Source organism: Lolium perenne, chromosome 5 (genome assembly GCF_019359855.2).
Source record: "Lolium perenne isolate Kyuss_39 chromosome 5, Kyuss_2.0, whole genome shotgun sequence".
NCBI lineage: Eukaryota > Viridiplantae > Streptophyta > Magnoliopsida > Poales > Poaceae > Lolium > Lolium perenne.
The window spans coordinates 1880445-1906066 of NC_067248.2; the positions used below are offsets into that span (position 1 = coordinate 1880445).

Sequence of the window (25622 nt, forward strand, 5' to 3'; positions counted from 1 at the left end):
CTCTGGCCCGCGTGTCAGTGAGATTAGCCAAAAAACTGGGCGGCCGTGTGGGGGAAAACGGCTGGAAAATTATTGCTCCCCATACCAAAAATACGTCCAATCCGGACCCCGGGGCCTCCTACGGCTGCGATGCTCTAATAGTACCATTTCCGGTTCTCAGCCGCTCCCCAAAATAAATGATTGATTGGTCAAAAGTGGCTAAAAGGAACTCCTCCTAACCCGAACCCGTGCCGCTGGATGGATCGGAAACACGCCCAAGTAAGCTGTACAACATGTATGCTACGCAGAACGAGGTACACAGGGTACACAGGATTTCGTACCTCAACAACCGGCCGGCCGTGTGACGAGGCTCGATTCTTTCTTAGCCCAGCACCGTTCGGCTCATTCAGCTCCCAAGTGCTTCTTCCTGCAGCCATCTTTATCAGGTTCGCTCTCTTGCCACCCATCTCCTGTCTACAAGCTATTTAGATCCATGCTTCTTTCATCCTCTTACCAGATTCTTTCTAATTTCTCAAGCAAATACGGACTTCTTTTTTTTTTCAAGATTTCTGGGGGAACCAAACTGTCGCTGCCCAGATTTCAGATCTGGCCTTTGATTAGTATCGTACCTCAACAACCGGCCGGCCGTGTGACGTGAACGAGGCTCGATTCCTTCTTAGCCCAGCACCGTTCGGCTCATTCAGCTCCCAAGTGCGTTCACGAACCATTGCTTCTTCCTGCAGCCATCTTCATCAGGTTCGTTCTCTTCCCATCCATCCATCTCCTGCCTACAAGCTGTTTTGATCCATGCTTCTTTCATCCTCCCAGATCCCTTCTAGTTTCTCAAGCAAATACGGACTTTTTTTTTTCAAGATTTCTGCGGCAACCAAACTGTCGCTTCCCAGATTTCAGATCTGGTCTTTGGTTTGTATCCTACGTGCATGTGTGTGACTACCTCAAAGTCTCTCGTTTTGCTTCGGGATGCCCTTTGCATGATTGCATCTCTCCCTGTACTTAGGATACTTATTCCCGGAAAATTCTGGAGTGAAACCGTATCTTGTTCATAATCTTGAACTGCCCTAATTAACTGCGAGTAATCAATGCAAGCACGCCTAAAACAGCAGTGGGGAAAAGACGGGATTGTTGAGCTCAGTCGGTTTGCGCGCCTCCAAGGCAGAGGCGGAGGCAGACATGTGCCGCCGCATCCACAACGACCGCCGCGGTGGCGGTGTCCTCGCCGGCCAGCGACGTCTACTTCTCTCCGCCGTGATGCTGCTCCACCTGTTGCCTCCACCGACATGGTTGCTGTTGAAATCCATACTCTCATACACTCAAATCACAACAATTAGTGGATGGATTTGGATTCAAGAAGAGGGGAACTCAGGTTGCAGCTCACACAGCCAAGAAGCTTCTCCCCTTTTTTTTATTTCCCCTTTCTCTGTACATATACAACTACAGGCGACACCATTTTACATAACAGCCCTTCTATTGTTTCCTAATTAACTAGCATTACTAATCACCTCCTCAACACTCCCCCTCAAGATGGGGCAAATATGTCGATTAGCCCCATCTTGTTACACAGGGTTATAAAAGACACCACACTAACTCCTTTCGTTAATACATCAGCAAGTTGTTCATGAGATTTAACAAAGCTGATTACTAGGGCACCTTCATCAACCTTCTCTTTTATGAAATGTCGATCTATTCCAATGTGCTTGGTTCTGTCATGATGGACCGGATTATGCACAAGGTTGATGGCAGCTTGATTATCACAATGAAGTTTCAACCATATTAGTTCACACAAACCAGATGCCATGGATCTGAATTCTGCCTCTGCTGTTGATCGAGCCACCACACTCTGCTTTTTACTTCTCCAGCTAACCAGATTACCTCCAACAAACATACATTGACCTGAGGTAGACCTTCTATCATCAACACACCCAGCCCAATCAGCATCAACAAAGCCTTCAACTTTCAAGTGCCCATGATTTCCAAACATAATTCCTTTACCAGGACAACCCTTCAAATATCTAAGGATTCTATGCACTACATCTAAATGACCAGACCGAGGATCATGCATATATCGGCTCACAACGCTTACACCATAAGCAATATCTGGTCTAGTATGTGACAAGTATATTAATCGACCAACTAACCTTTGATATTGATGCTTGTCTACTGGACCTCCTGCTGCTTCCATAATTTTTAAATTCTGCTCAACGGGAGTAGGTGCTGATCTACATTCCAACATCCCAGTTTCAGCCAATAATTCTAACACATATCTCCTCTGAGATAGAAATATACCTTTTGCTCCATAGGCCACTTCGATACCCAGGAAGTAGTGTAGATGCCCCAGATCCTTGACTTCAAATGATTTGGCTAGCATCTTCTTTAACCATGCTATTTCTTCATTGTCATTACCTGTGATCACAATATCATCCACATACACCACAAGGATTGTAATGTGCTCGCCTCTTTGTTTAAAGAATAGAGTATGATCTGCATTACTTTGTTTATACCCCATTGAACAAACTTCATTTCTAAATCTCCCAAACCATGCTCTAGGTGACTGTTTGAGTCCATATTAAAGACTTCCTCAACCTACATACCTTCCCCCTTGTTTCAATACTATTAAAACCAGGAGGTATATCCATGTAGACCTCTTCTTCTAAGTCTCCATGCAAGAAAGCATTTTTAACATCCATTTGATATAAGTTCCATTTTTTATTTGCAGCTATTGAGAGAATTGTCCTGATAGTATTCATTTTTGCAACTGGAGCAAATGTTTCATCATAGTCCACACCATAGGTTTGACTATACCCTTTAGCCACTAACCTGGCTTTATACCTCTCAATTTTACCCTCTGGAGTATGCTTTATTGTGAATACCCACTTGCATCCCACCACCTTTTTATTTGGGGGTAGGTCAGTAAGAACCCAAGTGTTGTTTTTATCCAACGCGGCCATTTCTTCTAGCATTGCTGCTCCCCATTTAGGGTGTTTTTTGCCTCCTGCCAATTGTGTGGAATGGGTATTGCAGAATCTAGTGCTGCGATGAATGATCCATATTTAGGACCAACAGAAGAGTATGAAACATAATTGGACATTTTATAAACATCTAGTTTACTTGGTAGCTTCCTACCATCGAAAGGAATTGTTAGTGTTAGAAGAGGATGAACCTGGACTTTCGGATGCAACAGTCGGTTCTTGGACTGGATTAGGAACCTGAGGTTCAGGTTCAGGTTCTTGTTGATGTTGAGGTTCAGGTTCTTGTTCTTGTTGATGTGTGTCGGATGATATCAATGCTTCCTCCCCCTGTTCCTGATCCACTTCTACTCCTCGACCATCTTGAACATTATCACTCTGTATCACACCAATTATCACACCTCTTGAAGCAGCATCATTGTATTCTTCTGCCTTTCCTCCCCCTGTCCCCATATGTGCATCTGAAGCATCATCAAAAAACAAATTAGGAAATACACCAGTTAAATCAACTGGTTCACCATAATAAGGTTCATTTTCACGGAACACCACATCCATACTCACAAACATTCTTCTCTTGGATGGACACCAACATTTATAACCTTTTTGTTTCCCTGAATAACCAACAAATACACATTTTAGTGCTCGTGAGTCTAACTTTCCCACAGATGGCCTGTAATCCTTCACAAAACACACACACCCAAAGACCTTGGGTGGAACCACGTAAGATGTCTCTCCTTTCAAACATTCAATTGGTGTTTTATAGTCCAACATTCTAGAAGGCATTCTGTTTATTAAATATGCTGCAGTCATAACCGCTTCAGTCCATAGAAACTTAGGAACATTCTTTTCCATCATAAGGCAACGAGTAACTTCTAACAAATGCCTATTTTTCCTTTCTGCCAGCCCATTTTGTTCAGATGTACCAGGGCAGGTAGTCTGATGTATAATGCCAAAGCTAGGAAGATACTCGTCAAATTCTTTGTTTACATACTCTGTACCATTATCTGTACGCAGCACTTTCACGGATGCATTATATTGTGTCTTGATCATATTATGAAAATCAACAAAGCACTCAAACACATCACTCTTGTCCGTTAACACATAAACCCAAGTGACTCTAGTACAACAGTCAATAAAAGTAACAAATGAACGATAACCATTTAAAGATGAAGCCCCACTAGGACCCCACACATCAGAATGAATAACTTGAAGTGGCGTGTCACTCCGGTTATCAGATGACACATAAGAGCTCCTAGTTTGTTTCCCAAATTGACATGCATCACACACCAGATTTTCCTTCTTAACTTTATTATAGAGATTAGGGCAGAGTTGACCCATGATAGGGAATGACATATGTCCCAACCTGCGATGTTGCAGTAGAAATTCTTCCAGCGGTGAAGAAGATAGAACAGCTGCAACTAGGGGCGATACATCCTTGTCTAGGTAATACAAACCGTCACGCATGGTCCCTGTTCCTAATATTCTTCCACTTCCCAGCTCCTGAAATACGCACCTAGTTGGAAGAAAGATGCCGGCACAATTAAGCTCACAAGTAATGCAACTAACGGATAACAGCTTAATCGGAAATGAGGGAACATGCATCACTGATGGCAGAGTAATATTTGAATTGCACATTACTGTCCCTGATCCCATCACACTTTGAGTAGACCCATCAGCAAGCTTGACACTTTGCCTTTTAAAATCCGGGGCATAATCAGAAAATTCATTGTAAGAATTAGCCATGTGGTTGGATGCCCCTGAATCAATTAGCCATTGTGCAGCAGTACAGTTATATTTATGCTTTGCAAGATGTGAACTATTACTGCAGACATCAGCTGACACTACAGACATCTCTGTGGTTGGTATATGCCTACTGTTTATTTCTTTAAATCTGTGCCATTCCTGCAACTCGTCAACTGTCATCTGAACCTTCACGGTGTGTGATGCTCCATTGCTAACAGACATATGTGCTCTTTTCTTTGTCCTTTCTTTGTACATCATACTACAGCCAGTTCCATACTGAAAGTACTCATCATCTCTACCTTTGTCAAAGTATGGGTACTCATGAGCCCAACGTCTAGGACAACCTGACCTGAAGCAACCATCCCTTTCCTTTATACTTTCTTGTTGCTGATTATGATTCACCATGCTGCTGCATCCATTATCATTATACCAGCTATAAAGATCCCAGCATAAAGCCTTCAAATGACCATGTCTTCCACAATAGTCGCAGTACCACACACTGCATCCTCTAGAAGATGAATCAGCCTTCATGGACATTTCCTCAAACACTCTACGTGCACACACAACACTCATTCAAGATGGACAACAACAGAATGAATAATCTCCAGAACTAACGATGTGTCTGTCGAGCAGAAACACAATCCCAAATTCCCAATCTTGTCCTCCGTCGTGTAGCAGCCACCTCAGTCACCTCGGCTCGCCCCTCGACCGACGGCGCCACAGCCAACACCTCCTTCCACTTCTGCCTTCGTCTCCCTGCAACGACGTGACGATGCTCCTTCTGCACCGCCCTCCTTGCGACCTCCCACACAGCCTGTAACTCCTGCCGCCGGTGTCGCAACTCCACGGTCGCCGACGCCACTACCGCTGCTCCTCACAGGCCAGATGCCACCACCAAGCACGATTGCTCTGATACCATGTTGAAATCCATACTCTCATACACTCAAATCACAACAATTAGTGGATGGATTTGGATTCAAGAAGAGGGAAACTCAGGTTGCAGCTCACACAGCCGAGAAGCTTCTCCCCTTTTTTTTATTTCCCCTTTCTCTGTACATATACAACTACAGGCGACACCATTTTACACAACAGCCCTTCTATTGTTTCCTAATTAACTAGCATTACTAATCACCTCCTCAACAGTTGCCGACTTTCCCTATAGTGGGGCCTTGCATGGCTTCGCTGGTGTCGGCGCCTTATTTTTCGAAGGCATGTCGAAAGAGGCGGTGGCAAGGTTGAGGGCGTGCTCTGGGCGTGAACTATAGAGGTGGGCGGGAACTTGATCGGCGGGCGGGAGAATGGTGTTGTGAGCATGAGGGGGAATTTGGTGGAATAGCTGTGCGGTTTGATGTACGGCTGCCAGACGGAACCCGTGGGCGAAATCCGATGTGGCGCGGAGTGCCGGAGCGTCTGCTTCCCACCTCAACTGTAGGGGGCGACACGGTAATGCCATCTATTCTATTGGGATCCAAAATCGGGAGGCCACTTTTAGGATGCGCCGGTGTGGCTCGAAAATAGCGTCAGACCTCCATAGTGTTATTGAGTGTGCTATTGGGATCACCGGTGAAGATACTCTAAAGAGAAGTTCTACTATCCACCCTAAAAAAGGAATTCGGACATTCCAAACACCCACTTATACTGTACTCCCTCCTTTTCAGTTTATTAGTCTTCCCCGTATCTCTAGGTCGCCAATTTGACTTTTATAATTTAAATTATATAATACGAAAATTATATCATTAGAAAATAGATCATCTAAACTTTCTAATGATATAAATTTTACAACATATAATTAATGCTAACTTAATCAAATTTGCGACCTAGGAATTCGCGTACGCCTAATAAACTGTGAGAGAGGGAGTATTTTCCGCATTGATTATACTTTGGTGTACCAATTAGGTTATCAATGCTAACTAATACTGCATGTTCTTCCTGATCAACTTTGACCGATCTAGTGCTTCCACCTGCTTGTGTGTATCTTTCTTTGGCCATTGCTAGATCTTTGGTGATAATTTTTTTTCCGAAACACACTCATAGGGGTGAACCATATTATACCTATGAAATGTAAACGTTTATTTTCAGGTAACAGCTTCCTTTCTTATTTTCTATAAGAAAATTAAGGTAGTAACATGGACACCACACCCGTCGCGCCAAAGCCTGTGCCTCTTCATTTATTAGAAGAAATTACAAATGGTTTCTCTCGGGACCGGAAACTTGGTGGCGGCACGTATGGAGATGTTTACCTGGTACGATTTAAGTTCTCTACTGGTATTGTTAATGGCACCTTGCATACTTGGTCTCCTCCTGCTGAACATTTATGTCAAACATTTACAACACAAGTGGATATTGGTTGGTGCATATTCAAGCATGATTATATATGTACCATTGTCTGCTATATATATATGTTGCATATGCTGCTAAAATTAGAAAACTGACAACACATGTGAGATGTTCTATAGGGAGAGCATAAAGATGGACAAAAGATTGCCGTGAAGGTGCTTAAAGACGGTATAGACCTTGGAGATGAGCAGTTTGAGAAGGAGTATCACAACCTTGCAAGTCTTCACCACAAAAATGTTGTTCGGTTAGTAGGATATTGCCATGAAACTAAGAAAGAATGTATGCCGTACAATGGAAGGATGGTTTTTGCTGAGAAGACTAAGAGGGTGCTTTGCTTCGAGTATATGCATAATGGAAGCCTTGGCAATTTTATTTATGGTATGATCTGTGGTACTCTACTTGTACTAGGAGGTAGTAATTTAAGAAATAATTTAACACATACATTGATGATGATTCTTGTTTTTTTCTCTGCAGATAAATCTAATAGACATAATTGGCGTACACGCTATGCGATAATAAAGGGGATATGTGAGGGCTTGGAATACCTTCATGAGAAATTAGAACCTTCTATGTATCATTTAGATTTAAAACCAGCCAATGTATTACTAGACGAGAACATGTCAGCAAAAATCGCAGATTTCGGCGTGTCAAGGCTGTTCTTAGAAGAAAAAACAAGAAAGACAAACAGTGTTCTAGGAACATTGTAAGCCGATATTTTCATGTGAACCTACATTTTCTGTACGATAAAATTTGCATTGTCTGAATAGTATCACACATTAACATACATGATTTCCCATGCAGTGGGTACATACCACCAGAGTACATAAACGAAGGTTTGATCTCAATTAAGTTTGATATATTCAGTTTGGGTGTCGTGATCATAAAGATGATGACCGGACGAAAGGGCTACTCCAGAATTACTGAAATGTCTTCCCAACAATTCATTGAGCATGTAAGACAAAGTGCTGCCTTTTTGTCCATACTTATATTTCATATTTATGAAATAAATGTTTTTTTAATTGTTAGGTACATACGAAGTGGATGAATAGGCTACAATCGATATCAGTGCACAGATATTCTGTACAAGTAAGGAGATGTATCGAAATAGCTTTAAGTTGTGTGGAGGCTGAGCGACACAAAAGGCCAAGTATTGGTGTAATCGTCAATACTCTTAATAAGACGGAATCTTGGGTCCAGATTCCTGATGCATTAAGAAATGACTTAGACTCATCGATTAATCAGGTGCGACCTCTAAGGACATGATTTATCTTTTTGTGCGATATTGGATAAAAAAAATTCTGAATTTATAGTGCAAATTCAAAATGCCACACTCAGTTAGCTGCATCCTATTACCGGAAGATGTCCCTAGACTATTCCTAGGATGCTAGTGAGAAGATGCAGTGAAGAATAGAAGAGCGTATACATGCTTGGAGTTCCAATGGAACCCAGAAGCTGAGTCGTGAACCAATTGAGTAAAGATTCAGGATCAAAATCGTAGTGTTTAACTTCAATCGAATAAGATATCTCAACCAGACCAGCACATCTGCGTCTACAGCAAGTCGATCCAATCCCTTGAGCGAAGGCAAGCAACTGCAACAGAGAAGACTCACCGGCTGGGACCCAGCCTTGATCGGGCAGCCACATCATAAAATCTGGCATAGTCGCAGCCGGACCGTTCACTCGACCGCAGGGGAGCTGCTTACCGTCAGTGTATCCGGCGGCAGGGCGGCTGCTTCCAGCGACGGATAGCAGCGAGACTGCGAGGGGACGTGTGGCGTATGCTTGAGAGATTGGATCCAGGATTAGCGGGAGGTGGAACATATTAGGGGAAAAACCGTGCGTAATTGGTACTCTACACGTAATTAGCGGAAGTAGTAGTAACAAGTATGGAAGGAAGTGCGATGTCACTAGAGAGACGGTATCAAACATGGGCTAGGATCTAATGTTTCTGCCAAGTTTGTGACTTTATAAGCAGGTTCAGATTACATACATGTTTATTTTTGTGTGTGAGTGTTAAGTTAATTAAGAGCTGATTTGGATTATTCTTGTAGCTGTGCCCTTGCATTACCACCGATCGTAAGATGCTGGATATCCTGAAAGAAAAATTGATCTCTTATCAACTCCGCATAACTGACAACAGAAGTATGCCGCACTTAGTAACAATAACAACCGCTTGTGATCCGGAAGTTGGTACGTCAAAATCTGAGGTCCGTTTTGCAAATCAACTAAGTTCACATGCTATATGTCTTAATTATCCGTGCATCACGATATTGTCTAATATTTATTCTTTGGTTCACGCTATTGTTTTCTTACCTACTGCTATGGGTTGTTCATTATCCGGCAGCCGGTCAGACCAAGAATCAAGGTAACACAGATTTATTTCTCTCTTCTGTAACCCTTGCTTGTCCTCTCACGTGTTACTTTACACCACATTATTTGTTCAGATCATAGACTACATGGAGGGTTTGAGCGAGGCGGCTAGCATGGATGCGCATTCAACAAAGCCTTGGTAGGTTTATGATTATACCAATACTTATTCTACTATTTTCATGCCATCTAAGTAAATATTTGTGACACTCTAAAACCGGCACCATTACACCACATGTTATCGATTTAGGGACGTCTACCTACACGATGTGCACATAAAAACATACACGTGATGCAGGTGGAAGTAAAACAAATGGTAGCATTACAACGAGTTCACAATAAAACTCACAAGAAACATATATGACAACAATGACTCCAACGAGCCAAAACATACAAATAGATACAATACAAAGATATAAATTATACATAATAAAGCCAAATACATTCAAGCACAGAGATGAGTACAAATGACACTAAGAGTCATGAAGATAATCAACTGCCGTGCATAAACGTGCTCAGGACGCCATCTGTGCACCGTAGGACGGCAACGGGTAAGGGATGAAGCGGGAGACGTGCCTTGGCACGGGTCAAACCCCGGCGGATGCGGCTTCTCCCGGTTAACGCCGAGTGCCCCGCATTGATCTCCGCCCAACGGCGAGGATCGATGCCAGGGAGGGGATCGAATCTGCCCATCGGCAGATTCGCCTGTTGAGCTCCCGTTAGAGCCATGGCGGCCGTCGACGCCCACGTCGGCGCGGGTGACATAGGTATGCCTAAGTGGTATGTCGTATGAGTACCCCTGGCTTATAATTTGTGCAGAAGGCCCATGGACTCGAAGACTTCAAGGCCCAGAAGATTGATGATGCTCGGATTAGGAAAATAGAGTTATTATAGGAAACTTGTATCAATATAGGAAAGGCCTAGCGCGGCCCGATGATTTGTACTTGTACGATACGGAAAGACCCTCGGCTTCACCTCCTATATAAAGAGGAAGCTAAGGGCGAAATAAGGATCGAATCATTGTGAACCCTAGCTACTACTTTTTCGTTAAGTTAGACACCTTTGTTCGTCTGACAACCTTCGAGATCTACTTGCCCTCTACTTTCTGCGAAACCCAAGTCTACAACTTGTAGGCATTGACGAGTTAAACCCTCGTCAATTGGCGCCGTCCGTGGGAATTGGAGGTAGCAAGGTCCTAATCTCGATGGCACCATCATCATCATCATCGTCGGCAGCAAGCAATGCAATGGACGGAGGTAAACAGATCCAAATTGGCCCTGTCGATTTTGTTCCTCACCCTCCCGCCCGTTTGCATGCATATGCCAACCTGGAAGAAGCAATGGAGATGACGTTCGGGAGCTTCCGCTTCCTCGTCGGGAAAGAGGGATCGCACCGTTTTTTCGGGACTGTCGGCGGCCGGGCCTGATTACTCAGAATCATCAGCGTCATCCGTCGAGTCAGGCGATGAGGAAGTCTCGCCATCATGCATCATCAAGCCCGCTGACAGCGGAAAACTCGCCGATCTATTCGGTGGGATGACTTTCGGGTCGGTCACGGAAACTGATCTATCCCAAGATAGTGACTTCGAGAGCTTCACCAACTTCGACTTCACCAACACAACCAACTCTACCGCTACCAAGGAGGTCTTCGCCGATCTATACGACGGTGTCACCTACCCTACGCACAATACGCGGGCGCTAAACTTAGTGTCACGCAGCAAGAACCCGACGATTCAAGACCCTGAACTCGACGATAGCGCAACTTCGGCATACCATCAAATCTGCGTGCTCACAGCATCAGGTCACGAGGTGTAGGAAGATGAGCAGTCTGAGGCTTTCGATCCACTGGGTAACCCCTTGGTCGATCCCGCAGACCTCACTAGAGGAACGGGAAATAAATATGCTGGAACCCAGCCAAGAGAGCAGGTGCAACTTCCTCAAGCTACGTGGGACAGAGCAACAAGGGCCTTGAACGGAGAACCAATGACAACACATGCAACAGGGGACGAGCTAACAGCATACCAATATAAACTCAATCGCACGAGGCGTGAGTTAGAAAAGATGCAGGAGAAGTTAGATCAAAGGAGGCGCGCGGCGGACGCATCTAGTGAACGCAGAGCAAACCTCAGCGCACAGTCGGGGAATTCAGTAAATAACAACAAAGCACCCGGAGGAAGAACAAAACCTCGACATGTCCTTTATGTCAATAGATTCGAGAGGGCACATAATACCCAAAACACCGGAAGCAGGATACATGGCAACACACGCGTTCCTGATGGCAACTAGGCCACCGCAGGGCGACCCTCGAGCATCGTTATACCAAACTGCTATGGCAGGAATTGGTGTTATGGGAGCAGCAATAGCCGGGAGAGAAATAGTACAACCCGCAGATCCTCCACGCCGTAATAGTCCAAGACAAAATAGTCCTCGACGCACAGTGGCAGCAACTCGAGACATCCAGAGAGAAGATGATGCGAGGAATACCACGGCTCAAGCTCGAGTCGACAGAGCACGAGAAGAAAGAGGCCGGGAGAACAGAAGCCGAGAAAATCGCCAAACAATTGAGGATAGTGAAGAAGAACACTGTGGACTCCCTTGCTTTACCCGAAGGGTTCGCAGGACTCGAGTACCCTCCAATTTTAAACTATCTGACAGTTACAAAAAGTTCGACGGACTTCAAGATCCGGAAGACTGGTTGGTTGATTATCTGGAAACGGTGAAGCTAATGGGCGGCACGAGAGCAACAACTATGCAAAGCATTCAGGTCTACCTGAGTGGAGCCGCAAGATCTTGGATGAGGAAGTTGCCAGAAGAGTCCATCGACAGCTGGGAAAGTTTCGAGAACCTGTTTGTGCAAAACTTCAGGTCCACCTGCAAAAAACCAGCGTCGATCGAGCAGTTGAGAACTTGCACGCAAAAGTCAGGCGAATCAATGCGAGCATACATCCAGCGGTGGAGTCTCATCAAAAACTCGGCTGAGCATGTATCTGATGAAAGGGCAATCGATGCATTCATTGCAGGCATCCGCAGAAGGGACCTCGTGGAGGAATTAGGAAGATCCAACCCAAGAACGGTGGCAGAACTCATGGAAACAGCAAATAGATGGGCTGATGGTGAAGATGTTGTTCAAAACAAGCGGCCTCGGTCACACGAAGAAGATCGCAGTAGAAGCAACAATCAAAACAGGCGACGTTTCCGTAGCTTTGCGGAATACGATGGTCCCAGCCAAGTTGCTGGCTTCCGCAGTAATAATGGTAATAACAATCGCGACGATTATCGCAGGAGCAATGAGCAGCGGAGTGACAACAGAGATGCACCAAGTTCTAGCAGGCAAAATAATCGACCTAGGCACCCACGGCCATACAACATGTCACCTGAGGAAATCTTGAACGGATCGTGCCAGATGCACTTTTACGTTGATGCTGATGGAAGGAGACAATCGGGTCACCTCCAGAAGGACTGTCGAACATTTCAAGCTCTGCGAAGGGTTACAGAAAATACGCAAGCAGAAGCGGTCAGCATGGGATACGCGCAAGGACCAAGGAGCGAGATACACGTACCTCCACCACCACCACCCGCAATTACCAGTGCAAACTAGCAGCAGTTGCAAATTGCCGAGCCTCCAAATACTGGCGGGGAGTTCACACAAACAAGGGGAGCAGTAACAATGATTCAGAAGGGAAGATCGTCGAATAGATCGCAAAAGCTGATTTCTTGACAGGTGAACATGGCAATATTGGCACCCCCTCCAACCATCGAGTACCTTAATTGGGCAGGCCAACCAATAGGATTCAGTATAGAGGATCACCCACCACAAGTGCGAAAGCCAGGACATTCTGCAATGGTGCTACCAGCAGTCATTGAAGGATATGATGTCTCCCGAATATTCATTGATGGAGGGAGCAGTATAAACCTCATTTACGCGGATACATTGAGGAAGATGAACATATCGTTAGCCAATCTGATGCCAACAGATACACGTTTTCACGGAATAACACCCGAGAAACCAAATTATCCATTGGGCAAGATAGCACTCGACGTGCAGTTCGGGACAATGGAAAACTTCAGGAAAGAAAAACTCGAGTTCGAGGTCATGGACTGGCCGTCACAATACCACGCCCTTTTGGGATGACCCGCGTATGCCAGATTCATGGCAGTACCACACTATGCATACCTGTTGTGGAGGATGCATGGACCAAGGGGGCCGATAATGGTTAGAGGAAGTTTCGCCTTGTCAGATAAGTGCGACAGAGATTTTCACAAGCTTTCTGAGTCATTCGGAATGCAAGCTGAGTATGAGGCAACCATGCTCACCACCAACAACGATGTGCTGCCAGACGGAGGTAGATCCTTGCAAGAGCAAGATTTTGACACCTCCAAGGATTCCAAAGAAGTACAAGTTCACCCGACGGATCCCAAAAAGATGACATCCATCGCGGCTAACATGGACAGCGCATAGGAAAGCGCGCTCGTCGAGTTCCTCCGTGAGCGCTGGGAAATCTTCGCATGGTGTCCAGCTGACATGCCAGGAGTACCCAGTGAACTTGCCGAGCACACACTCAATCTAGATCCAAGAGCCAGACCAATCCGACAACCTTTGCGCCGTTTCTCCGAGCCAAACCGCAAGGCCATGCTGTCAGAAATTCATCGACTCGAAGAAGCTGGGTTCATTAAGGAAATAAAAACCGAGGCCACTTGGGTTGCTAATCCAGTGCTGGTCCTAAAAAAAACACTGAAGTCCTTCGCATGTGCGTCGATTTCACGTGTCTCAATAAACACTGCCCAAAGGATCACTTTCCCCTCCCAAGGATCGATCAAATTATCGACTCCACGGCAGGTTGCGAACGTCTTTCCTTCCTGGATGCATACTCTGGTTACAACCAGATCAGACTGAAAGAAGAGGACGAAGTCAAAACAGCTTTCATAACTCCCTATGGCGTGTTCTGTTACAAGACAATGTCCTTCGGGTTGAAAAACGCAGGAGCAACATATTAGAGGATGATGCAGAAGTGCCTCGCCACACAGATTGGCAAGAACATCCAAGTATACATCGACGACGTGGTCATCACAACAAAACAAGGGTTATCCCTAGTCGACGATTTGCGTGAAACCTTCGACAACCTCGACAAGTTCCACATCCAGCTGAACCCGACGAAATGTTCCTTTGGTGTTCCCGTGGGAGAACTCCTCGGATACTTGGTGTCAGCTAGAGGGATCGAAACGAATCCGGAGAAAATACAAGCTATCCTGATGATGAAGAAACCAACCAAGCTTAAGGAGATACAGCAGTTAACGGGCGAGTCGCAGCTTTAAGCAGATTCGTCACCAGGTTGGGAGAAAAAGCGTTTCCCTTCTACGCGCTCATAAAGCAAGGAGAAAAGTTCGAGTGGAACGAAGAAGCAGATAAAGCCTTTGAGCACCTGAAGCGTACTATTTCGACACCACCAGTACTGGTGGCGCCATGAGAAAAGGAACCCCTGTTGTTGTACATTGCGGCTACACCATAGGTGGTCGGCACAGTCCTCGTTGTAGAACGGGAAGAGGAAGGAAAAGTCCATGGAGTTCAACGACCAGTTTATTTCCTTAGTGAGGTCTTGTCACCATCGAAGCAGTGGTATCCGCATTATCAGAAACTCGCGTATGGAGTTTTCATGTCAGCAAGAAAGTTAAGGCACTACTTTTCGGCACACCCGATCGTAGTAGTCAATGAGGCACCCCTCTCGAATATCCTGAACAATCTGGAAGCTACAGGACGTGTCTCCCTTTGGGGAATAGAACTTTCTCCTCGGGACATCACGTATGAAAAACGAAAAGCAATCAAGTCGCAGATCTTGCCAGATTTTGTAGTAGAGTGGATGGAACTCCAAAATACAGGACCCCCAGACTTATCGAGTACCTGGCACATGAATTTTGACGAGTCCAAGAGAGCAGAAGGAGCAGGAGCAGGCGTAATACTTGTCTCCCCGCAAGGTGACAAGATGAAGTACATATTACGGATGACTTTCCCTAACGCATCAAACAATGATGCAGAATACGAAGCTCTTCTCCATGTGATGAAGATGGCAAAAGCGTGTGGCGGAACACAACTGAAAATCTTCGGTGATTCTCAGCTGGTAGCACAGCAAGTGATGAACAAGTGCGACGCAGTGAACGACAGCATGATAGCATACAGAGACGCATACAATGACCTCGAAAAAACTTTCGACGGGTGTGAAGTAAACCACGTGAGTAGATTAAGCAACGATGAAGCCAACGTTCTCGCATACATCGGATCACAATGTTTGCCCATACCACCAGGAGTATTTTGGGAAGAAATCAGCGAGAGATCAACCAAGCCGAAGAAATTCATAGTACAGAGGCAGCCGAAGAAAAAAGATAGGCCAAAGAAAGCCTCGGGGGTTGCAGCAGCCCCAGAATCGTCGACTTCGGAAGAAGAGGACGAGCAAGAGGAAGTGATGATGATACAAATCCCATGGATGCAAGCGTATCTGGCGTATATCACAAGGAAAGTAATACCGAAAGATCCAGTGGAGGCGCGAAGAATCATTAGACGATCTAAATCATTTACAGTAGTCAAGGGAGAGCTATATAAACGCAACATATCGGGTGTCCTGCAGAGATGCGTCACACCCGAAGAAGGACGGCTCATACTTAAGGATATACACGAAGGGATATGTGGCCATCATGCAAGTAGCCGAGCAATTGCGGCCAACGCTTTTCGAGCTGGTTTCTATTGGCTTTCAGCCATAGATGACACGAAGAATATTGTGCGTACCTGTGAAGCATGTCAAAGGTTTGCATCCAAGCCACATGCTCCAGCAGCCGAATTAATGACAATACCTTTGGCATGGCCGTTCGCCCAGTGGGGATTAGATATGGTGGGAAAACTGCATAAGTCTTGGCCAGGAGGACACGTTTATCTACTTGTGGCAGTCGACAGATTCACCAAATGGATTGAAGCAAAGCCAGTAACATCGGCAAACGCAACAACAACAGTAAACTTCATCAAGGGCATAGTTTTTTGGTTTGGCGTTCCACATAGCATAGTAACAGACAACGGCAGCAATTTCACCTCCTGAGAATTCAAGGATTATTGCGAAGGGCTGGGTATCAAATTACAGTTTGCATCCGTCGCACATCCACAAACCAATGGTCAAGTTGAAAAAGCGAACGGCCTCATCTGCAATGGCATCAAGAAGCGTTTACTAGCGCCACTTGAAAAAGCAAGACACGCTTGGGTCGACGAGTTACCCTCCGTATTATGGAGCTTGCGAAGAACGCCGAATACATCAACTCAAGAGACTCCCTTTTTCTTGGTTCACGGTGCAGAAGCTGTACTTCCGATAGAAATAGCACACGATTCTCCTCGAGTTGTGGAATATGAAGAAGCCTCACAAAGAGCACTCGAAGATGACGTTGATGCAGTCGATGAAGCAAGGGATGTTGTGTTATCTAGAGTAAGTGCATACCAACAAAATCTGAAAAACTACCACAGTCGACGACTTCGCCCCAGATCTTTTGAGTTGGTGATCTGGTTCTTCGGCTCAAGCAAGATGGTCATGAAAAGCTAGAGTCCCCATGGTTGGGACCATATATCGTCACAGAGGTTATTCCTGGTGGAGCTTATCGATTGAAAGACAAGAAGACATGCAAAGACGAAGGGAACCCGTGGAACGTCGCACAGCTGCGGCGCTTCTACGCATAAAAGGAAGCAGTCAGAACCTGGTAGCACTATGTAAACATACATTGTACCCGAACAGCTCGCAAGTTTCAGACGCACTCTTTTCCTTTCAGGGTACCAAGTGGGACTGAAAGGTTTTTAATGAGGCGGGCTTGCTTTGCTGAAATATAGCATGGTTGGAATAAAAATACTGATATCGAAAATCCTGGTCTTTTATCCTTTGCCGAAATTATGCTCGGGGGCTTGACCCGCGGAACTCAATATAGCTAACTCGACAAAACAATATATTCGCCTTGGCTTTACACAGAAGTCTCGCAAGCAAATTCCTTGCCACCCGACGCTCGGGGGCTTGGCAACATAGCGTATATGACCAGTTATCTCGGATACATTAAAATCAATAAAGTATATGATCACAAGTATGCGTCTTGGTTTGATGTAAACCTCACGCATAATTCAATATAGCTATACAAAGTACTGAAGAAAATTACATTCATCTATACATGCCGGAAGCATGTGTTTACAGGAAAAAAACTATTATATCAGGAACCCTTGAAAAAATCAGAATCCAGCTGGAGTAATTTGTCGACTATCTCTTCGGCAGGACCCTGTACCGTTTCAATATAACGATCAATGTTTATCCGCCTTTTTTAGCACTTCAGAAGGACCTTACTCACAACCTCGTCAAGATGAATCTTCGAGTGACAGATTTTAATCCAGATAAGAGCAAATTTCGCACCAGCGATCATCTGTGCCCTTACAAGACCACGAACATCTTCGGCGCTCTTGAATTTCGCCAAAAGGTCAGTAAATTCTTCGGGTTGCGTATTGCGAGGAAACATAGTTTGGTATACCATGCCTAGCGCACCGCGGAAATGATCAACAAACGTATGGGTTTGAGTGACTCGATCCTGGAATTGAACAATAGAGCGGCAACGCGTCTTGTCAGCCCAAAAACTGAAATTGGATTCGGTGGCAAGCCGCATAAGGGTCTCAACCCGTTGATTTATTCTCGCACGTTCCTCGGCAGTATCCAACGAAACACCTATTCGAAGAGAAAAAAGTGTCAGAGTTAGCCAGAGTAAGGAAAAAGTTACCATAAACAAAGACTCAGAGTAAAAGTGCGTACAAGCCATGTCCCGACCCGCAGAAGTCAGAAGCTCAACGATATAATCTTCGCGTTCCATGGCACGGGCAACCTCCAAAGTGGCGGCTTGCTCCAACTTAGCAGACTCATGTGCTTGAAGAAGAGCGGCTTGTTCATTTCAGATGATCTTTTCGCCTTGTCCAGAGCAGTTAGAGGTTGTCTCTTCAGTACTTCTAGTTGCTGTCGCAACTCCTCCATTTCCCTTTTCATCGAGTCGGGTACCGAAGATACATCTGAGGTGGCACGTTCGGGAATTGTTGCGGATTGAGATGTAGCAGGAGACGCATCGGAACATCCGGTTTCGGTATAGTTGTCAAAAATTAACTAGAAAAAAAGAATATATCTGACGTTAATCACTCTACGCGTCGAATTTTTCATTCATCGTCGTGATATATTACAAAGATGAGTTCAAAAGATTGCAGCCAACAGAGGCGCTTACAAGACAGTTGACAAGCAACAAAAGGATAAAATATCTACAAAAGAAGAGGTACAAGGTTGTCTACTTGACCTCCGTTTGAGCAGTGCTAGCAGAGGAAGAAGCTGTTGGATCGAGGATGGCGATAAGTTTCTTTGAGTAGGCTTTCGCACTCTTTATCAAAGCAGTCCACCTATCTTTGTTCAAACCTCGAACAGCTGCAACCTTGGCCCAGTCAACCTTTTCACCACTGGCCATAACCAGGGCGATGGTGCCTTCAACACCAATCTTCAGGCTCGCTTGACGATGCGCCAAAACGGGATCACCTTTTTCAGTGAAGCTTTTTGCGAGGAGCTCAAATTTTTCCGACGGCTTGGCCTTTGGGAAGAAGTGTGGGAAAATACGCTCGAGTGCAACTCGCCCTACCCGCAAGCAGTCGCGCGCCAAAGTGCAGTTCATCTCTAATACCGAGAGGGTATCCAGGAGGGCATCTTCTTCAGATCTTGGTTCCTGGTATACATCTCGCCAATTTTTTCTGCTGGAAAGAAAAAGAGAGTTTTTTCAATATAATTACGAAGGTAATGCAACTAAACAAAAGAGAGTGGAAAAAAGAAAAGGGAACATTACTCGAGAATCGGATGGATTGTGTATCGAGTAGCGCAATAATAGCAGCTTCTCGCTTGGAAATCTGTTGTTCTCTCTCGCTCAAAGCTGATTCCGCGGCATTAAGTCTGATTCGAAGATCTTCAGCAGTGGCAGCTTTTGCCTCGGCATCACTTCGAGCCTTTTCGCTGGTTTTGAGTTGTTTTTCCAGCTCCTTGGTGCGTTCTTGAGCAAGGTGCAGCTCTCCTGAATAAAAACGAGAGGTTATATTACAAGCAAAAAGATGAGAATGTCGATCAGTTTATACAAGGAAATTACTTCTTAACGATTCAGCTTCATCACGGAACCCGATAAAACGGGTACCCATGTCGACCATTTCCTTCATCAAGGGTGCAAGATAGTTGGAACACAAAAAGGTGTAAAAAAGATGGAATTTTTTGAGTAAATACAAAAAAAACAAGAATAGGCAAGATAAACTCAGATCGTCGAGAAGAGGGGTCGGTAAACTCCCGGCAGGAATTACCCCTTGGCCAGCAGTGCTTGTCCTTGGTTTTTTCCTCAAGGCCCGGGGGCTTGGCAGAAGATCTAGGGTTTCGAGGGGAGTCTTCGGCTCCTAGGAGATGACCAGTGTGTGGGATGTGCTTGTAATTACTGGTTCGGAAGGATCAAGTCCTGACTGTTCTTCATCATCCCTGTCCATATACAAAATAGTGTTACTAGAGGATAACGAAATCAAGTCAAAACACTTATGATGTTAGCTCTAGGTATAGGTTCTTATCAAGCTGCTTTATTTCATTTGATCACTCATGCTTATTCAAAAGCTTTATTGTTCTTGGGATCTGGATCCATTATTCATTCAATGGAACCTCTTGTTGGATATTCAGTGGAAGAAAAATAAACTCACGAGCTTATCATGGCAGTAGCCTCGAAGGGGTCAAATTCAGTTGCTTCTTCATGATAAGACTCTTCGGCAGCAGGTTCAGGTAGCTTGGATGCGCCAGAATCCTCTTCGTCATCTGCCCTTTTCCTTTTGCGCCCTTCGGGAGAAGCTGCAGAGGGAATGGAATTCGTGTAGGAGTCGTCAGATGCACCCGCTAATTTTGAGATTCTGTCAGATGAACCCGCACTTTTTCAGATTCTACGGGTTCATTGTCGCGGGTTGAGGTTTCTTGCGAGTCATCAGTAATGATTACTCGCTCAGGCACATCTCCACCTTCGGGAAGGGGAGGAAGAGAAGAAAGTATTTGGTGGCTCTATACAATAAAAATACAAATTAGAAAGGAGATACAAAATAGATAAGAAAGAAAAAGGCAAAAAAGTTCGAGAACAATACTTACAGCTGGAAGGGCGTGGACATCATCATTTTTGGTAAGAGAGGTAAAACAGCGAACCAATTTTTCCAGCTCTTTCACAGAAAGGTCTTTGGAAATCCTAGCAGCATAGCCAGTATCAGAATACAACCAGAGGGGATTCGTGCGAGCCTGGAGAGGTTGCACACGAATTCGCAGAAAGTGCGCTATGATTTGCACACCCGACAATTCTTGTCCTTGTGTGTTCTGCAGAGCTTTGATCCGAGTAATAAGACACTCTGTAGCAGCCAGTTCTTCGGGAGTAGCTTCAGCGTCCCAAGATTTGCGCCTCAAGATTTCTTGTGAGATATCAAAGGGAGCAAGGCCATACTGCTGAGTGCTAGTTGACTCGTCCTTGATATACAGCCACTTCTTGCGCCAACCTTGCACCGAGTCGGCGAACTTCAGGCAAAATACCCGGCTTCTGGGCGCACACAGATGCAAACACCACCTACGTTGTAGATGGCATTTCCCGAGTTGTTTCGGTGGAGATAGAAAATGCGTTTCCACAAGCCCCAATGGGGGGTGGATGCCCAAGAAGCACTCGCAAAGAGTGATGAAGATGGAAATGTGGAGAATAGAATTGGGAGTCAGCTGGTACAGCTGAATCCCATAGACGAAAAGGAGTCCCCGAAGGAACTCATGAACGGGAACAGAGAGGCCACACATGAGGAAGTCAACGAAGATTACCCGATAACCTTCGGGAGGATTTGGAATGGCCTCATCACCAGGGATCTTCATCGCCTCGTTGTTCATCAGCAGCCCCATTTTCTTGAGCTTGCGGTGGTCTTGGGAGGTGAATCTGGACCGCTCCCATCCAGAAATCTTCTCCTTCTCCGCTCGAGCGGAGGTGCCAGGGGCAGTGTTCCTGGTACGATTGGATCGAGGACCCATGGCGGCGAAGTAGCGGTACGGAGGACGAGAACGAAAGCTTGGCGCAGGAGATGCACAGGGTGCGGAGAGTATGAGCAATGGCAGAGAGCAGAGAAGATTTGTGCGGCGGAGTGAAGAAGGGGAAAAATAGATCCAGGGTGAATCCTTTTAACCTAGAAGATGAAATGGTTGGACCGTTGGATGTGTGTGAAATAATCCTGGCCTTACGCGTGGCAGGAGAGCAAAAATATTTTTACAGTATAATTTGGAAATAGAGGAGTTACTGCGCGCGTGCCGGGAATTTCGGCGAACGTGCAAGCCCCACTTCGCACGACGTGGAGAAAGAGCAGAGATTGTGGACCCACAAAATAGTGGACCACCAGAAGAAGTACCTTCCCGAGGTGACAACACATGTTTTTCGTCAGCATCAACGTCAAGCTTGAGAAAATATTCGAGTTAAGAAGTTAAAGTGGTGAGAATTATAGAATTTGGAGCTTATGATCAGCTGCAAGCACCCGACCATATGCTCGAGGGCTACTCTTATCAGCAGTATAGATTATACTGCTGATAAGACAAGATGCAAGATAGAAGAAAGTTATGGAGTCGACAAAAAACAAGTTGAGCTCTCGATAAAATGCAAGATAGAAGAAAGTTATGGAGTCGACAAAAAACAATTTGAGCTCTCGATAAAAATGTAAGGTAACAGACAGTTATGGAGTCGATGAAAAAACAAGTTGAGCCTACACCCAAGTGTAAACACTCAGCTGTAGCCTCGGGGGCTACTCCCATCGGGAGCGCTGGTCGCGCACCCGATGAAAATCGACAATATAGTATCGACTAGATAAATTTCGGCCATCGGTGTACATCTTCGAGTTGTGTCAACTCGTTAATGCTTACAAGAAAGAGAAGGAAGAAAAAATATAGTTGGTGAACAGAAAAGTTGAGCCTACATCCAAGTGCAAACACTTGGTTGTAGCCTCGGGGGCTACTCCCATCGGGAGCACTGGTCGTGCACCCGATGAAAAATAAAGAAAGCAAAATAGCAAGGCAATATAGAATGAAACCGAAGAATCTCGGTTGAAAGCATACATTCTCGAGTTTCAAAAAACTCGTCATGTACTGCCATCGGGAGCCAAGATATTATTTGATGAAATATATCAACCCGAAAAAATGAAGTATTCCATCAGCCGAACAAAGGCACTCGACAATATATTCTCAGAACGCGTCTATCGCGATAAAAATTCTGAATGCCGTGATTCACAAAAGGGTCACGAAGGTAAGGCCCCAGGATCCGTCCTGTGTGGCGTGGTATCGCACCCGAATGCGCTCTTCCACTTTATCCACATCAACAGATGTGAAGAAAATCCTAACGGACGCGTTGGGTACTCGATAAAATAGCTGGAATTCAGTTTTCGATAAGTCCTAAAGCGGCACATACTGAGTTACGCCAGTATCCTAGGTTCGAGTCCGGGGACTCGAATTTGAAGTAGGTTTATGCGGATTTGCCACAAGAGCAATTAACTGATACCTGATCCGTCAGATGAATCAGCCTCATTTACTATTATCCTTGTGCAATATAGATATTAAATAAGGATTGTGTGTAAAACGAAAGTATTGTTGAAAAGATGAAAGATGGAGATTTTGCCTGACTCTACGATTCGAGTAAAATCTCGGGGGCTACTGACATAGGTATGCCTAAGTGGTATGTCGTATGAGTACCCCTGGCTTATAATTTGTGCAGAAGGCCCATGGACTCGAAGACTTCAAGGCCCAGAAGATTGATGATGCTCGGATTAGGAAAATAGAGTTATTATAGGAAACTTGTATCAATATAGGAAAGGCCCAGCGCGGCCCGATGATTTGTACTTGTACGATACGGAAAGACCCTCGGCTTCACCTCCTATATAAAGGGGAAGTTGAGGGCGAAATAAGGATCGAATCATTGTGAACCCTAGCTACTACTTTTTCGTTAAGTTAGACACCTTTGTTCGTCTGACAACCTTCGAGATCTACTTGCCCTCTACTTTCTGCGAAACCCAAGTCTACAACTTGTAGGCATTGACGAGTTAAACCCTCGTCAGCGGGAGAGCGCATCGTTGCGACCAGTGAGGGTCAACTGATAGCCGACACCTCGCCTGCTCCAATCGGCGCTGCGTGCTTCGGAGGTGGCGCGCCTCACAGTCGCGGATGGCGCCGACGCTCGATGCAGCCCGCCGGGGACTCGTCTTCATCGCTGGAGGTGGCGGAGGCGGAGCGTCCATGGACAAAGCAGTTGATGGGATGTATGGGGAGAAGAGGGGTGGAAGTTTAGCGGTTACTGGAGCGAGGGGAGTTGGTAGGGGCGTTAAGCTGCGTCTCCTGTGTTTTCCACGTGTACCACGGGCGCACAAAACGAGGCTAATATTTTTGCTCTTCTGGGCTAGCTCTAGGGAAACTGCTGATTCAGGCGTTCCCAATAGGCCTGGATCCGCCTAAATCCGGGCTGCTTTGACACACACTGGCCGTTACGCGGGGGTGTTGAGAGCAACCAAATGGGCTGAAATCTGCTCTCCAGGGCTGCGACCTACCAAACGTAGCCTTGGTTTGGGCCAGTTTTTTTACTATGATTGGTTGCTAACAATTTTATTTGGGGTTGGTGAGAGAAACTAAAGGGCATGCGATTGGTAGGTTGAAAGTTGAGGAATGTTGTGGCTAACTAATTAAACTAATTCTTCAATCTTAATCCTCTTTAATTTTCCTCACTTTTCATTGATTTGAGATAAAGTCTACATGAAAAAGATGCTCCTCGTCCTTGTCCTCGACATTATGATTCCATTCCCGTGACCGGTTCGTAGTTTTGTCCAGTGTTTTAAACTTAATTGTGTGTTCCCTTTGGAGTTTTTTGGACGAATTTTGTCAATTGTTTCACACAGGTTCGACAATTTGAATTTTTCTTCGAGGAGTAGCTGCGCCTCACCATTTCACACAACTTTCGTGTTCAAAATTTTCGGTTTTGACATTCATGGACGAGTAGATCTACAACTTCGTACGAGTACTAGGGAAATGTTGCTTGTTTACCAATGTTAAAACGGAAAACTATGAAAACGAAAGTTGTGTGAAATGGTGAGGCGTAGCTACTCCTCGAAGGAAAAATTCAAAAGGTCGAACATATGCGATGAATTTTACAAAATTCTTCGAAAATAGCTTGGAAAGGAGCACGGAATAGACATTCAAAAGCTCGACGAAACAAAAAAACGGTCACGGGAATGGTTTCCCAACATCAATAGGCATCTTTTCGTGTAGAGCTTATGTCAAATCGAACCACCGTTTTGTACATCGGAGAAAGACTAAAATGATCTAGATTATGCGTACTGCAACCACTTTTTCGCTCGCCTGAGATTGCACGCCGAGAAATGGTAGAATCGAGCATGACTAACGAGTTAACTTTTAACCGTATCTAGCCTGCTTTAAGAAGTGTGCTGTGCAGGAAATATTTTTCTCCGTGTAATATAGGAAACGGGCTCGCGAGCAACCAATCATGTCCCTAATTAATAGCTTAACTGCTGTTGCGGAAGTAGTCCAAGTGGTGACATCGAGAGGTAGATGTTAGAGCCCACGCGGTAGATTGCGGATGTCAGATAAATAAACTTGCAAGAACTATCCCAAATAAGAACAAAATAAAGCATGCAAGTAAGTAAAGTGCTAGAAACGAAAGACATCAGACGGTATCCCTAAGCTCTAGTCTATAGCGCTAATCTATGTCTTTGTTCGTGAGGCTTAGAGATGTAGGACCTGTTTGGTTGGTGTCCTGGTGATCGTGCCTAGCAAAAGAAGGTGCCTGGCACCCAGCCTGGTAATTTTGTGTTTGCTACGTGGTGTGGCAAGCCTGGGCTACGGATGTTTGGTTACTGCCCTGGCTTGATCCATTATTAAATAGTTTTTTTGTCATTGTCATGCGCCTATCAAGATATGTAAGCCTCGATGATATCGACATGTTAGAGCCAGCCTGCTGCCCAGGCTACACTACTCGTTCGCTTGGTTCAGGCTAAGTGTTCTTCCTGGGTCAAATTTCAGGCTAAGCAAGGTTCAGAATTACCATCCCAAGCTAGCGTGTGTTTGTTCAGTACAGAAACCAAACACTCTGTATGCACTTCTCAGGGAGGCTCCAG

The 25622-nt window shown here is 45.2% G+C and overlaps 1 protein-coding gene across 3 annotated transcripts in view; it reads left to right on the top strand.

Annotated features, from left to right (window-relative positions):
* Positions 1–251: 251 nt before the first annotated feature.
* Positions 252–25622, top strand: part of LOC127319753 (uncharacterized) — a 48946-nt gene continuing 23575 nt past the window's right edge. The window contains exons 1-10 of one of the 3 annotated variants that reach the window (XM_071819704.1): positions 254–425; positions 545–735; positions 6786–6949; positions 7163–7421; positions 7518–7746; positions 7845–7995; positions 8070–8285; positions 9095–9250; positions 9388–9408; positions 9488–9552. In XM_071819704.1, the coding sequence (XP_071675805.1) occupies positions 6833–6949; positions 7163–7421; positions 7518–7746; positions 7845–7995; positions 8070–8285; positions 9095–9250; positions 9388–9408; positions 9488–9552 (1214 nt within the window). In that variant the 5' untranslated portion in view covers positions 254–425; positions 545–735; positions 6786–6832. Of the gene's footprint in view, positions 426–544; positions 736–2705; positions 2788–6785; positions 6950–7162; positions 7422–7517; positions 7747–7844; positions 7996–8069; positions 8286–9094; positions 9251–9387; positions 9409–9487; positions 9553–25622 lie in introns of those variants that run through there. The other 2 variants (XM_071819702.1, XM_071819703.1) reach the window with 2 other exon arrangements.